At 37.4% G+C, this 17,119-nt stretch overlaps 1 protein-coding gene and 1 long non-coding RNA gene across 2 annotated transcripts; one reads left to right on the forward strand and one right to left on the reverse strand.

The window, feature by feature from the left end:
- The first annotated feature begins 1,602 nt into the window (after positions 1-1,602).
- Positions 1,603-4,627, forward strand: LOC139725396 (uncharacterized). The gene is made up of 3 exons (XR_011710547.1): positions 1,603-1,756; positions 3,454-3,698; positions 4,514-4,627. It is a non-coding gene; the product is annotated as an uncharacterized lncRNA (long non-coding RNA).
- An 8,595-nt stretch (positions 4,628-13,222) lies between these two features.
- Positions 13,223-14,269, reverse strand: LOC139725395 (carbohydrate sulfotransferase 2-like). Its single transcript, XM_071636474.1, has one exon. The coding sequence runs from the start codon at positions 14,267-14,269 to the stop codon at positions 13,223-13,225; it is 1,047 nt and encodes a 348-aa protein (XP_071492575.1).
- Positions 14,270-17,119: the final 2,850 nt, after the last annotated feature.

The raw sequence follows: 17,119 nt of genomic DNA on the forward strand, positions 1-17,119 counted from the left end.
ACCAATGTAAGTATGTTACCCTGTTTATCCCTTTCTTTGCGAATGCAAACAACATCAATTATTAGTCTCGGCTTATCATATACATGATATAGACATATCATGTACCCCGAACTCAAATATTGTCTTCAGATATTAACGCATCTTTGCAGGCGACATTGAGCCGGTTTAAAGCCACTACGCTTGTACAAGGCGATGCAATGATTAGGGCCATTATATAGTTGATACTTTTGGTGTCAATAATAGCCGATCTTTAATTGGTTCACGTGAAGAGTACCGACGAGGACACAGCGTTATGTTTGGAGACCTCTGCTCCCTAGAACACAAACACACCTACATATGCCAGTCGACTGATCATGTCAAAAGTCCAAAGGCTTTTTAATTGGAGACGTGTTAGACAATAGATAAAAACTAGGGACCCACACATAGTCATACTCTGGTAATACACGTACATTGTATATGATTTCTGCTGACAGTGAACACTTTGCCGCAACAAACATAATAATGTGGGTTTTCTTCAAGTAGACGATTCGAGAGCCAACATGCGCTTGGGTATTACGGTAAGATGTTACTTCCCACTTCGTGTGAAAGTCCATGTGAATTTGTGTGTCATTATCATTAATATAACGCTTGCCAAAATGGTGGTTGAATGAGGACAGACAGCATTTTGAACGTTATTTCTTTTGTGCCATCATGTAAAAGAACATAATGGAAAGAATATTTTTCTTTAACCACAAGACAAGATTAACATCACACTTGTAAATATAAATGTGTGATGTATTTGTTAATTTGCAGATAAAGTTCGAACATACTTGTCAACTGTCATTTACATGTCATTGCCTATGTTTCTCATTTCCTTTAAATAATGTTATTTTGAGCATGTTGAGAGTACGCTGAGACCATTTTTTTTTACCCGTCGGGTTAGCATTCGACTTGGATATATATACATCAAAATCAATGATATGTGGTAGGGAAGGCTGTTCAAAGTCCACATGCATGATGAGTTGAGCTGTATTCCATTACGTGCGTTTTAGATTAGAGGATATCATCAACTTGATGCAAAATTACACTATATATTGAGCTCAAACTCAAACGTATGACTTCATTCCTAAAGAGTTCGAAATCATTATACTGGAAGTGACAGAAATCTGACCAAATTCATGAAATTCTTGCGTCGAGTTGTTTTTGTTAAAAGTGATTGACAACGCAATCAGTTGGGTTTATTTACGTCGATGAAGGCGATTTGTAAATGAGGCAAAAGTAATTTCTGTTTAAGACAGACTACCATTGTCGTCAATGTTGCAATACTAGAAATTTGTCCTGATATCTTGGCAAAAGTCTGCTGTCTAGAGGGTAAGATTCCAAGAAAGATATAATTTTCAAATCAGTAATTTCCACGTTGATAAAACGCGATATGATTATTACTTTCTGTTACATATCTATAAGGGGGTAAAGACATTGATCGATATGGAGCTGGTCTGTAAAATTCTACTCAGATATTGTCTTGTACATTGGCATTTACGTTAATGATATACTTAACGAGTAAGAGAAGTGTTTTCGACATTGACTTACAAATTACATAATGGTACAACTCTATCCTGTCTACATTGGAATGTACTAACTTGATTAATCAATATCTTGTTTTTACTCACTATCTAAATTCACTGTGTGTATTTCGTACAGATCATTCATAACTGCTGCTCATTCAGCTGATTCCAATGTTGTTTAGAAGTATCCAGTGATGTCATGGCTTATTTTGGTAAGACATTTACTAGTATTCATATAATTCCTTCCTGTATTACTCCTTGCACGATCTGCAGAGTCCTTTAATGTAAGTTTTTTCCCGGCCAATTTCGCACTTTTGTCAGTCCATTTGATAAAAGGTTCATTTAGCGAAAATCCTCGTCACTGCACATCCTGTCATTCAAAATTGCAAGTTGGTCGTTTAATTTAGCATTTCGATCAATAAAATTTGCACATGTGCCTTTCGGATTCGTAAAACGGGCATTCAAATTGGCACGTGCTCTTCATCATTCAAATTCCCAGCACTGGCCGAAAAGGGTATTTCAGTCATTCAATTTCCCGGGCAGTCAAATTCCAAACATGTTCATTCAAATTAACATCATGTTATTTCTTTTTTTGACAAGGTGATAAAATTTAAACGCGTGTTTCTGTTTGACTTTTTGTTTCATCCACGCACTGTTAAACAGTAAAAGTATCATATTTTTGACCCGATATAACTCGAGTTTGTTGTTCTGCAACGCCCCTTTCCTTTTATACATGTCATTTTAGGTCTACATGTACCATTGCTACAGATCAGCTTCATCTTCTTACAGTCATGACAGCACAAGTTAGATACAGACGTATTTCTCAAGAAGACAGAAAAAGAATTATAGGAACATTTGATAATCATAACCTTAACTTCCTAGAACTGGCCAACACACTCGGAATAAAGCGCTCAACAGCCAGATAAGTTGCGGCCACATGATGAACTATCTTCGGACTTAAAGACTCACTAAGCAAATTGAAGAAAAAAAAAAACCGTTGCCAAAATCTCTAAAATGAGTACGAAAACATGAAATGTAATGACACTTCCAAAACAACAACTATGTTAAAAAAAATAAAGAAAGAACCAAAGCATAAACATGCGTGCTAAATTAACTGCAAAAGATGTTAGATTGGATGCCCAAAAATGAATTTCAGTGAACGAGTGCAGCATGTCCGTGATCACGTGACTATATCATTCTAAATTGAATGAACGAATAACGAAATGGTGCTTGTTTTACGAATTTCAATTGAAAAGTGTTAATTAGAATGAAGCTAAAGGTAATTTGAATGCTCCAAAATGAATTTGAATGAAGAGATCATAAAATTGAACAACTGAACATGTCATCTACGCTAAATTTTGCTAAATGCAGCAATTAGGAATTGGACTGACAACAGTGCGAAATTGGCCGGGAAAACCTATTAAGCTATAATGAATATTTCTCGAAAAAAATATGATTCAGCAACTTCAAAACCTTGAAATATGTACGAATTGCAGAATATGAACCTAAAATGGTCAACTATACATACACTTCCCCACCAAGTCTAAATGAGGTCCAGTAATAAATCAATGTTTTGCAAACATTAATTTTGTCTGGTCAAGTTGACTTTTGACCACGTAAAAGATGGATCAATGAGGACAGTACGATAAGAGTCTAGTCTTCTTATACAAGTTGTTCTCCTTCATGTAAACTTTAAACATAGGTCCACAAAAGAGACGAGAATCGGTACTGTTCAAACATTCAGTGCAGTATAGTATACGAGACATGTATGGTAGGCCTACATGTATCATTTGTATAGCCCATAGGGGTTTATTTTTCCAAGAGATAATGTAATTTGATGTTCAGGTTCATATCTCTCCGATTATAGCAGCAGATATACACAATATTCCCAATATCAAAATGCCTACAGATTTGTATGCCTGGATAGCTGTCTCCACAACTGTATTGTACCTTTGTTGCTGCTTGATGCTGTGGCGGTACTGTAAACACACGATGTCGCCCACACACATGGTGGCCACAGCACACCCTGCATTGACAGTTCGACACAACATGGATCCTCAGCTCCGTAGTCATAATAGACGTCAGACAGACCCACCAGAGTCGGGATCGTCGGAGACTTCGGTGTACAGCCAACGTCCTCTTTTTCAAGTTGAGGTGAGAGGTAACAGGGAGGCCATCCCCTTGGAGTGAAAACAAAAGTTTGTTTCCTCAACTCACGAGCACAACTACGGAATCTATTCAAATCATGATGTCAATTTCTAAAATTGCACGATAAATTCTATTTTGTGAGTCTTTCAAGAACTATGAGAGTGAAGTAAACATGAAAGAAGAGGAGCACATTCATTATTCCTAAAGGTGGATTGACCGTATTGGTTTATTTACCCTTTTCCTGAGCAGGCATATTTTCTTTACTTACCCCACTGTCACTATATACATGACTTTGTGACATTTTGATGCCTTTTAGAGATTGAAACTAAAACTACAGAAAGAAAATGCTTTTTAATCGTAGGAGGAAGCAAGAAGAGAGATTGTTATCGTCGCTGTAAGTATTGGTCTACCAATCTCTGTTGATCCATTCATTTCAGTTGGCACACATGCGCTGCTGTGAGATGGATGAGCTCACGCCGACGTTCATTGTCTGGTGATGTTTACGCAGTCGAGCAACTATAGTCCTGTGTATTTTTTGATGTCTCCAGTAGGAGTTATTGGTCTCCCTCGCCTCCTTTCGCCTTGCACTTAACCTTGAATGAGAGTCTTTTCCTTTTTTTTTTCTTCTCATGATGTCTCCAAAAACATACATTATCAATGTGGTTACAACGCAATATGGGGGTTATGCTTATTTCGTGCGATACTTCTTTCTTTTATTTCCATACCGTTTTGGTATCGAATTGCGCCCCCCCCCCCCCCCAATCAGCTGGGTTTAATTTTCTTCTTCTTTTCTTTTATTTGTTTACATATCTCTGTCAAAGGTTTTTGCTGCTCCGTACTCCCCACGCTTGGAGTGTATAATGCATTCTTTCCCGCCGCCCAGTTACAGTGAAATGCTTGTTCAGACGTGTGGATGCAGCGAAACGAGTTTTCAGCGTTGTTCATGTTCTCTGTCGGCTGATCCCATCGACAGACCTCCCTCCTATGATGACGTCATCAATCAGATGGCCAGTCTTCTTCAAACTCTTTGACGACATGACACATTCAATCCGTCAAGAGGCGTAGCATATCGTAGATTTATGTATAAAGTAGAGGTAAATACAACCATAACAGTACGAGGAGCCGTTCTATTGTTCATGCACGACTATATAATAGTGTTGTTTTGAGTTATGAGTCATTCAAACAGTATTACCGTCACTCGAACGTGAAGCTGGAGGGTAATTTTGGCCATACCATGTAATCCACCAGGAATGACATCAGCATTAAGTTTAACATTTATGATCGCAATCAACAGTTCTTTGAACGATAACTATTGACAGTAATGTCGGTCTGTCTTTTCAACTTCTTTTATTTGATTGGTTATATTGACTGAGTTATAAGTATGCGGTGCATCTATTGATTTTGTTTAGCAAATTACTAAGATACAGGTGACTTTGCCAGAAAACCTTACTTTAAGTCGAGCTGAATTTGGGATTTCTTTCATCCCGAGACCATAATGGTTTGTACATTCAGAATAATCTATACTTGGAAGGAAGAAAATACAATTTTCATGTTGAGGTTGTGATCGAAAAACACAGTATAGAGTCAGAGATCGAGGTAATCATCTGGTCAGAATTACAGAGATATCATTCTCAAAGTTTATCACGAAGGAAATACTACTGCTTTGCCGTTTTTTAATGTTGACAATCGCTGCCTGCTCGGTCTACAACAGCATTACGGTTGACTAGATATCGACAAGCCAGATTTTTTCACTAATTTCTTTAGAACCGAAACCTGCTTTATGAATAACACATGTCTCAACAATGCTGCATTTTGTTACATATTCAGGCATAGAAAGTAAATCATTTTGCCTATGCTCTCATAGATAATGTAGAATACCAGATGATAAAGTTTAATTGAAAGAAGAGCGGTAATTGTTGTCTACTAATGTATGGGCATGATGTATACCATTTAATTTCAACTGGAAAAAAGTGCAATTTTAACCTTTAACCTGCCTTCATAGTCTATTGCCAGGTACAATTCACTCATGCATTGCTACATACATCTAGATTCGCATTTATATTTGTGTACATTTTATATATGTATGCTTGTGACAAAACCTTAATTACATATATGTATATGTATACATGCATACATGAATGTATGATACACATATATATTATACATTTATGTGTAATTAAAAGCTTTGGTGAATGTAATGGAGCAAATGAGAGTGAACAATGGTATATTAGAATCGGACAAGAAATAACAAGTAATTCATTAAATTTTGAAGTTTTGCATATCTTCGTAGACCTGTGATATCAGTCACATCAACACACACCATTTGAATTAGGTGGTACATGTAGTACAAACTACTCTCAATTTTACATTGACTTTTAAAGGGAATTATCAACGTCATGTTTTTGTATGATTTTTTTTTATTACACAACCTCTAAAAAGTTGTAATCACATCATTACATCTCTGCAAATACAAAGCAAAATGAAATAATGTCTCAGGTTTATTTTTTATTTTTATCGTTACCTCATGATAACTTACATGTTTTAGTGATTTCGATTATATGTGTTTATAGTTGCTTTATTAAAACGTGTGATATTTGAAGCGTCTGAGCAGTTGTAATTCATGTCTCAATTTCCTACGGTTCTGTGTATGATTTGACTATTTTTAAAGTTAATTTAACATATAGTGTGTACTTTTGGTACAAGTGAAGGCATTCTTTTACCTAAAAAATCCTCCTGCAAAATACTCCGAAGAATTATACTTTGGCAGATCCCACATAATGCTTGATAAACAGTGTGAAAGAGGCAAATATTACAACGTAGAGGTTAAAAAAATCGGCTTGTATGATTCCTCAAGATCACATTTGAAAAATTTGAATACATAATATCAGATCCGCAAAGTTATGAAGAATTTAAAAGCTTGACAAGTTGATTGTCTGGAAAGAAGGATTTCAACTTTTCATAACGTCTATAAAAAGACACATTTTAACACCGGTGTTGTCGCTGACAATGTTGGCTCTTTTTCTTCTTTTTTTTCTGGGTGTAATTTACCTCCTTCACAACTGAGATTGTTGCAGATATCAGCCGATTTTTATTTCTCGTGTGTGTGTGTGTGTGTTGCAGGCAGTAGAGTTTATGACTGAAGTGAAGTGGGTTTTATACGTGCGTAGGGTATGTCTCTCCTACACACGAGACGGAGCAGTCAGGACAGATATAGCCAAGAAGTGTATCTCCGCATTGGTCAATGGCTTACAAGAGACCTCCGGATGATTATTCGACTTTTATATTGAACATCTATGAACTGGTTATATTGGGTATGAAGTTTCAGAATAAAATAGCGAGTGGGATGAGATATTTTTAAAAAATGATTTCAAAATTAATAACAAATCACAATGAAGAAAGACGATGACATAGCAGCTTAAATCCGAATCCATGATTGGGTGCTCTGAGAAGTAGCACCAAAAAAGAAAAAAAAAAAAAAGAAAGCATGCATAAAATTCCACACCAGATGAACTTGTTAAGCAAAATGATGTTGCAATGGAATAAACATTGATATTACATTACTGAATGTGTGAGCTTCCTGTGCCACTATTCATTGTTCAGTGCATTTTGTTTTTATTGTTTGTTCGTATCTGCTGAAGGATACAACGAAATTCCATGAATCTCACAATACACATGGTACTGTCAGTTTATGTACTACGTGATATGAAATTATAAGAAATCGTCTGAAATGGCCCCCGTTAAGATTCATCACTTTTATAATGTAAACTGTTTCAATGAAGTCGATACGCTGAAGTAAAGAAAATTTACATGACCACTCGATTTGATAAAACAACGTTGGAAAATTGAGGAAAAGTTGTGGCCCTAGGATGCAAAGTCTTTGTCTGAGCAAAAGTTATTTCATTTACTTATTTGTTTCTGAGTAACGATAGCCTTTATACAAGGTCAACCACTCCAAATTATTGGGCGCTGCCACCAAGTAGCGGTAGTCAAAATCAATGAAGCTATCACGAGCGTTTCTGTGTTGTCATTTTTTATTGACAATGTGACACTGTGAGGTCAACTACGATCGTATGGCGAGTCGATACGACTGATTGTCATTCATGTGATGAATCGATTGAGGTGCTGTGGAGAAAGAAGACCACTACGGAGAAATATCGATTTAGGCACTGTTGAACACTCTCACGGACCCAGAAAGTGTTGTATGAGGTCGCTTCAGGGAAAAAACGAACACTTACATGAAAGTGGTACCTAAAACTTTTTAACTTAATACCTCATTGAAAACCCTTGCCTTTTGAAACAATCACTCATTTGTATGGTATCACGCAAATCGGTGTTACTAGTTTGTAATTGCACATCAAGTCAAATTATACATAATTTTATGACTTGAGGAAACATTTTGTAGCATCGGTTGAGATAAAACTTGTAGCTGTCTCCAAAAGATGATTTTTTATATTTTAGGGGAAACGAAAAAGACACGAAGTTGTATGTTATTCTACAATATCTCGCCTTGCCCTGTACCTTCCTTCCTCTCTCTCTCTCTCTCTCTCTCTCTCTCTCTCTCTCTCTATCTCTCTCTCTCTCTCTCACTAAGTCCCTCTTTTCCATTTTATCATTGCCTTTTGTTATTCTCTGACGTCACAATCGATAGAGCAAAGGACATGTAGACACTTACTGGGCATCGGTTGTGCTTCAGTAAAAACACTCTCTATAAGTAGAGAAGCCACGGCATTCTAACACCGCAAAGAAATTTTGTAACAGCAATTCGAGTTCGGGTCATCGGAAGGCGTTTTCTGGAGATTTATGAAGACTCTGTCTACGTCAATAGATTAGGGATAAATAATGTTGCCATCAAACTGAATTAGCAGTGGTCTATGATAGAGGGCAGAGCATCGACTTAGCCAGAGTAACCAATTCAAGTCAGTCATGGACTTTACAGGTACGCATTCAATTTCGGTGGTAAGCAGTGGTATTCACTCGATTTGGGCAGCAGAATTAGGCCTACAAGATAAATTTGCCCTTTTTAATCACTTCACAATATGATGTTCACTGAGAGTTTTGGATGTATTTGTAATCAAAGTCGTCATAAACAGCAACGTCTACTGAAACAGTGTTACTGCTAATGAGGAGTAGCAGTGTATTGGTATATGAAGTAATGTTAACAGTGATTATAGTAGTTGCAGAGATAAGTGGAAGTTGTTGTAATAGAGTAAAGGTGAACGTATCACTTGGAAATACCGGCGAAACTTGGTTAGAATAGAAGCTGCGGAAGTGATTGTTGCACTAGACGTTACTAGGTAATAACTAGCAAGATGGGATCTAGTTGCGGCAGGTAGATTTTCGATATAATATATAGTATTTTTCTTTCGCTTCAAGGAAATTTGCTTTGATGTGTTTGTTGTTGTTCTTCTCTTTTTCCTTCCAGGATATATGCCGATTCTTCTGATTCTTTTTGGATTCACGCTTCTTCTCCTTCTCTGCTCCGCGTGCGGACGATATTTCCGGAAGAGAGCCATGAATTCTTCCATTTCGGAAGACACCTGTTCAGATAGGTTCCATGTCGATAATCTTTCATTGCAGTCTGCATCTGATTCATCTCGAGACGCAGCTCACATCATCCACGTGGAAACAATTTATTCGCCATCCTCCCCGTCGTTTAGTGTCGATGACTTCTCTGCTCCGCCATCATACCATGAATACTTTACATTTGACTTTGATTTCGAGGCCGCAAATAAAACGCTGCCGTCGTCGTCGGTGACCAAATCACGATCAAGACGAGCGTCAGTCGGAATCAAGTCAAAGTTGGATGTGATTGCCAAGACGTTGGGCAAGAATGCCGTTCCGCCTACTTTACGAGCGGACAGAAAACTTTCTTTGCCCTCTGATAGAAGATGGTCTGTAATGTCAGATCGGATGTTTTCGACAGCAAGTAGAAGACTGTCTGCATTTTCCTTATCCAGGGAAAGAAGGTTTTCAACAACATCGCGAGTATCCATTGTCACATCATCATCGGATATGTCAGAATATTCCTGCCAAACAAACGAGGGATTCGTTGACGAGCCACCTTCGTATGACGCAGTGATGAAGGCAGATTCATCTTAATTAATCGTTTCACGCAGCCGACTGCCGAAAAGATTATAATGCTACCATCGACTTCCGAGTTTTGCTCATCAGAATTCTTCTTGTGTCTTATCCCTTGAGAAGATCTCTAGACATTGATTAAGTCCTTCACTATCTGCAATTTCTGTGAAGATGTACATGTTAGCAATGAGCTCACCGCCTCATTTGAAGACTTACTCTTCCCTCATAAAGTGGCTAGTACATGTAACTGCTTAAAATGAAACGAGAAAACCTGCCTAAAATATAAGTGATCACACTTCAACACATGGAATTCAAACCTTTTTGGAAATAATATGATGGTTGCAAATAGGAAGCATTTATCCTGACTTTAATGGAAACAGGAGCTTGCCAGTGTTAGACCACTTCATTAAAAATTGCACACAGGCGAGAAGCACATATTGTGGTAAAGCAATAAGGAGAGGATATGATCCGCCACTTTCACCCTTTTGTTAACGTGTATTTGAGATGGAAAGTCAAGTCTGTAAGTAAAATATAATTGTAGACTTCTCGCCATTAATGGTGTCCTGTAACGGAATGTATTACAACATATCACTTGTTGATCGTGATAATGTTCACTCTGTATGGCCGAGCACAGGGGAAAAAAAAATCAATTTTTGATTGCAGTGAGTGAGGAGTTACAAATGTATCAGTTATAAGTTTTAAAGTTACTAACGTAGATTACCCATAGGAAGCTGCCAGGGGACGACAATGGGTGAAGACACTATTCAAGAAGCCATCACCTATCATCTGTCAATTTGGCATTCTAAGGCTAGGACAATAACTTTTATACATCGTTCTGCTTCAGCTAAACTCATATACACCAGTGCTTGTTTTGGAGGATTCCCCTTTGTGCATGTGTGCGGAGAGGATTTTTGGATTTCGTATACTGAGTAGTGATAATTACAATTCTGGACGCAGCGACATGTTAGAATCTTGCAAACTCACTTTTACTTTATTTCTGTAATAACGTTTGTCTGTACATTTTTCATTTATTCAAAACACTCCTTTCCAGGCGTGGTATGCAAGGGAAACGTTTAAATGCAGGAAATGTATTATAACAATATAATATTTCATTTTTTTTCCTGATTAATAATAATAATAATAATAATAATAATAATTCTTTTTGGATATAAACTCCAAATTTTATTGTCCAAGACTGGAAATTCATTTTGCCCAATTGATCGTGGGCCCGGCAGCCACTGAGCAGCGCCAGATCGACGTTGCTCTAACTTTTTCAACTGTTGAACGGCAAACAAGGTAGCAGCAACTCCCATCTTTTAACGTCTAATGCGCATAGAAACATCAGTATTAAGCGCTACATAAGTGTTATTCATCATCATTATCATTATCATTATAACAAAACCATTTGATATAAAGATAATTTGCATGTTTCAAAAATATTGGATCTCAGCCGACACTTATCGCAGCATCTTGGTTTTCTTTCAACAACAATATGCAAATCATGAGAGACCATACACTTTTGCCGTGTTACCCACCTGCCAAAGAATGTATAATTCTATTTGACTGCAGTTTTTATAGATAATAGTCAAGCGGACAGACCGCCCCCTCTCCCCACGGTGTCTAGGAAACATATCTTATTGTGCATGAGGTATTTGATATGCCTCGGCTTTATGTTATTATTATTATTATCATTATTTATTCGGCTTTCATTCACAAATTTCATAGTACATATTTCGAAATCAGAACATACGCTGGAGTGGTAAGGGTGCACCAGGTTGGGCAGCCCGGGTCTGGAAAGAGCCAACTAAATGACTTGGGCCCTCAGGCCATCCTCCCCAACCCACCTGGTGCACCCGAAACAGTCAGTTTACAATACAAAAAAAATACAAATTTCATTAACTGGCATACATCTTGGTTTGATTGAATAGAGTGATTATACGTCAGAACAGACAGGATCCATACGTTCTTCTTATTCGTAGATTATATTTGACTGGTAATGGATAAATCCGCTATATCGAAGAACTGGTACATTATAAATGTTTAAAAAAATGAATGAATGAATTATATTCGATACATTTATTTCGTTGTTAACGTTGTGAAGATTGCGCATTATAAATTCATAATACGTGTATTCATACAAAATAAGAGTATATATATATATATATATATATATATATATAAACCCCTCAATAAAGTCCTGCAATTCCATTTCCATATTTCTTTTGAATCTGCATCATTTTATCGGAGTGTGACATCATAAGAAAGCCTAGTTAATCATGTTAATTACCTTTAAAATGACAGCACACTTGCTTTCATTGTGCATTCCTGGAATGCACAGTACGTCAGACTATCATTTCAAATGTGAAATGTTGCAAAACGGAGCAAACATAATGTAAAGCAATAACTAATCCCTATTTTTTCTTGTCTTTCAGGGGAGGCAAGTGCTTGAAAAGAATGCATGTGAGATTATCATTAGATTCAAGGCTTCGTTCTTATCTTAGAAAACTGCAATAGTGTTTGCAGATTAATATCAAATGAAAGGTAGACCAAACAATCACATAATGTTTAAGAGACGGGAGCTTTTGAAAGTGCTCACATTCAGACATTGCTTATTCCAGTGGCCTATTTTCATCAAAATGGTACATTATCAATAGCGACTTTTTACTTTTGATATGTCCCCATACTCGGCTGTCTTGCACATTCCAGGAACACCCAGTCATAGCGAGAGAGATGTTAGTTTAAAAATGATTAAACAGGCTTTCTCATGATGGCATATTTAAGATACGCGGTGGTATAAGGGAAATGTGATACATCAAACCTTAATGGCAGAATTCATTTTGAGGAGTATATTAATATACTTATATAGATACATACATACATATATGTACATATATATCATATATGTATGTATATGTATGTGTATAAATATATATATATATATATATATATATATATACTGTATATATCACATTTTCTCTTCTGATGGTTATAACCAAACATGTTTCACGGGTATGCGCTGATTTATTGAAATCGCGAATATCACCTTCATTATAAAAAGTATTGAGTTCGAATAGGAATCAAATAGATAGTATGTTTCAACATTGATTTTGACTGAACACCATGGTCAATCGTTCCTGATGATTTTGTTCGTTTATTCATATAATCTTTCATCAGTTAACCTTACACACCCGGATCACTTTAGTTGCTGTTCTATCACTGTACTATTTCATAGAATACATTACCAGGTTACACTACTCGAGGGGATTTGATATCATAGTTTGTATTCTTTCCTTGAAGCAATACAGCTAATTTCGGACGAGAGATATTCGTTTGTGATGTCCATTGCGCATTGATACGAATTATGTTTGAAATGTGAAGGAAAGGAAACAAAAGTTAATGTACAACAAAATGAAAGTCTTCTCTCTCCTCGAGGAAAATACAAAGGAGAAACATCAGTTGATTGCACCTGATTTTACATTTTCTTTCAGTTTTCTGTAGGGCTGGTACCCCAAAGCATTTATCACATCCATGCATTCTTCTTCGACCTGTTCAACCTCACTCTCGCTGAGATCGAAGATCCACTGCTGAGCTCTTTCCTTGAGGTTACTTTGTAATCCATTAAGTTTCGCAGTGTGAGTGTTGTTTCTGTACAATTCGAGCCATTGTTCAATCTCCAATGGTACGGGTAGTCCTACAAAATTGTAGATGTCTTTAGTAACCAGAATAGGAGAACTGGCAAATTCTTCGAATTTTAAGAGCTTGTAGTGATCTTCTAGCCACTCTGGAAGTCGTGCAGAGTTAAAAAGGTTTTGTCTCATCCACAAGCAATAAGCTTGAACAGAATTTTTTCCTTTTATCGTCTGGTTAAGTAAGCCCAACGCTTTGAGTCTACCCTTTCGGGGAAGTTGGTCACTTAAAGCTATGAGGTCATCGTCTGGGAGCCTTGTTATGACGTGTTGGATCAGGGAAGAGGCGACACCGCGTGGATCACGGACAAGATGGAGGATCTTGACATTAAGCTGGTCATCGACAACCAAGGATTTTAGCTTGTCCAAATCTGTGCGAACCACTTTAATTGCCACTCGCCCACTGTTCCTCTTACATGTTTCATCAAGTAAAGTAGTGTTAGATATCATGCACTGTGTGCCTTCACTAACTTCGCACACTCGCCGAGTTCGGAGCATTTCGTTATATTTCGTCAGCATCATGGTAAAATCTCCCCGAAACTTGCATCGGAATATTTCTCTCAAGATATCTCTCTCCGTTGCTGTCGATAAGGGGTTCACTCCATCCCCTGCCTCGGCTTCATTGCTCATCATCCACAGGGGCTCGAAAAGGTAGAAAATCTTAGGGTTTTTGTTGAAGATTTCGCCGACTGTTGAGGACCCGAATCCTCTCTGAGACATGAGGATCACAAACACTCTTTCGGACCTTTCCTCAAACGACTTTTCTATAGCGTGCTCGGGCATAGCAGGTCTCAGCTTGCCGCTCTTTCCCATGGTAGCTAGAATCCCCTTAGCTGGCTGTTTTTTGCTTCGGGCCTGGTCAACGGAAGAGATTCCATTCTTTAAAAAGTACAATACAGCGACCGCGAAAACTACCAGAATTGAAACTCTTGGAATTCGCGTACAGTAGAGCTTGTTATTTGCCATTTCTTTTGCTATACTGATGCTTCAGTGCATCAATGTTATTACTGCTACGGTTTCTGTACGAAATGAATCACCGACAATCTTTATCACCCTATATTTGAACAGGTTTACTTAATTTGTTGATTGATCTACAGCTGTGGAGCAGGCAGATGGTCAGATTTTGTCAAACATTAAATAATCGATAACACAGGCACGTGTATGGATGTACATGACAACGAAAAATGAAATTCTATGATAAAATAATGTACTATTGAGGGGAGAAATACAAAAGCTGAAAACACTCGTTTGACCTTCATGTCTGGCGTCACCTACATTAGTAACTACATTAGTTAAGTAATGGGAGAATTAGATGAAATGAAGTTAAAAAAACTTGCAAGGCAAACAATTTCAAGTATATCCACAGACACTGAAGTGAATCCGCATGTCTGTCTTCGAAGTATCAGCCGTTTGATATTTCTGCAATAACATATAATTATATTAGAAACAAAACCGAGGCCTTCCCTTAAATCTGCCATCAGTCTTTTATTAGTCCCTATATATAATTCAACTACAGAGGTATAACACTATATCCTATAGCTGCGAACAGTTTTATGCTGCTAAACAGGTTCACTCCTCATCTCATTCCTATTCTGGGACATATCATACCCATAAAATGTTTACCTGCCACTTTGGTATAATTATTGCCCATGCGTTTTTGTGTTTGTTTTTGTTTTTCAATACAGTTCATTGGATATTCCCTATACTGTGTGTTGTTGTATAGAGGCACTCTTTCGTTTGTTTGTTATTTATTTTGTTGTGTGTATGAAAAACGAATTCACTGATATGGTCTTGAAATATTGATAGAAAGAATTAAACAAATCTGAATGAATTTGCTGGCTTTCATTTTGATAATTTCATGTTCAGGTGTAAAACCCACTTGCTCAGTACAGCAATACTCTCACATGACTAATATGTGTTTTGCCCATTTCTATCAAGTGTTTCAGGAATTTCCATAATGAAATGCAGCAACGACTTCTGTTTGTTTGTTTAGCACTTATATGTTCTTGACAATAACTTGTTAAAAGAAGACAAGAGAAACCGTATTCATCGGGTGTTTGATTATCTTTAGACTTTTGGTGGTGCAATATGAGGCTTGGAAAAAGCGATTGTTAAAAATTTATCCAGTGGCGCCAAATTATAGCTTAATCAAGGCAGCATGATATCAGAGGAAAGCAAGTGTACGCCCGTTATCGTATATATATATATATATATATATATATATATATATAAGTAGAGTGTGAACTGCAATATGGCTGACAGTGCTCAACTATATAGGAGCCCATGTAGTACAATATATAGTAGGATGGAAGGCGTTGCTTTATTAGTGACTTAGCTGGACAGTCTGTTTCGGCCGAAGCCTCGTCAGCAAGTTGCTGACGAGGCTTCGGCCGAAACAGACTGTCCAGCTAAGTCACTAATAAAGCAACGCCTTCCATCCTACTATATATTGTACTATATATATATATATATATATATATATATATATATGATATATACATATTTTATTATATCAAATTATGTGTGTAGGTGTGTACGAAATGGTACGTGTGTGTGTGTGTGTGTGTGTGTGTGTGTGTGTGTGTGTCAGACCACTACGGATAACTCTGCCGAATTAACCCCTGTGACGTAGTCGGATACATGCCTTGCACAGACACATGTCATTTCTCATCGTAAACATAGAGTCTGACAAGTAATGAGATAAGAGAGGGATTGTCGTCACTTACAATGTAAATCAAAGAGTAGAAGAATATGAAAACGAAGGTAGGCCTATATGTACGTTTTTCAGATGACCTTGATACGCTGTTAACCATCATCTTATTTTTGAAGTTGCCTATATTTTAAATTTCATTAAATGGCCCAAACAAGACTATTTGCAACGGATGACGTGTGCACCATTAGGAGGAAATTATGTCCCTTCTATTCATTGATAATACAATATTGGTTTTCAGAAAGATCAGCCGGTGTATCAGGTTCCACTACATAATATTCTGGATCAGCGCACTCTTCGTTATGTAATGCCTTCTGAAAATTGCTACTTTCGTTGGGATTGTCTTCGACTGGATCAAGCTTCCCGTAGTCATCTGTTTCCTGCGTCTCGGCATGACTACTGAAACTTGCAGCCTGTGTCAAAGAACTAACGTTATGGAATCGTTGAAGATGTTGATAACCCTCGCTTTGTGACGAAATCACCGAGGTGTGTAGCGTTTCATAATCGTCGGACTCGATTACTTGTCCATGCTCATCCCATTTAATTGAAGACACACAATGACTGTCAGAAGTACGTTGCAAATCTTTGGACATGTTACGCTGAAGCCTGTCGTATTTTCCTTCCAATCCAGCCGCATTTCTGTTTCGTATGATGACATCGTAACCATCTTCTCGCATAGCTTGCAGTTCCATTTCCTCTCGAGACGGAAGCCCACTCTTCTCGCTGTGTTTACTGTCAGATGTTTGAGGTCGCTTGAGAGAATCATACAGACCGTCTTCATTATACACAGAGAAATCTGCACAAGTGGGTCTTTGTATTAATTCATACTCGTTATCTGCCTCATCCTGCTTACCTGGTATTGTGCTCAATGAATCTTGATAAACGGACTTTTCTTCCGTCCGTTCTCTTTTTTGTTCTGAGGAAGCGTGTCCTGATAAGGCATCGCATGTTCT

Source organism: Diadema antillarum, unplaced genomic scaffold, assembly GCF_040938485.1.
Source record: "Diadema antillarum isolate AM-2024a unplaced genomic scaffold, OU_Dant_1.0 seq00000039_RagTag, whole genome shotgun sequence".
Taxonomy (NCBI): Eukaryota; Metazoa; Echinodermata; class Echinoidea; order Diadematoida; family Diadematidae; genus Diadema; species Diadema antillarum.

What these genes read in the sequence shown, in the direction of transcription:
- LOC139725395 (XM_071636474.1), bottom strand. Translation starts at nt 14,269, where the DNA reads ATGGGAAAGAGCGGCAAGCTGAGACCTGCTATGCCCGAGCACGCTATA.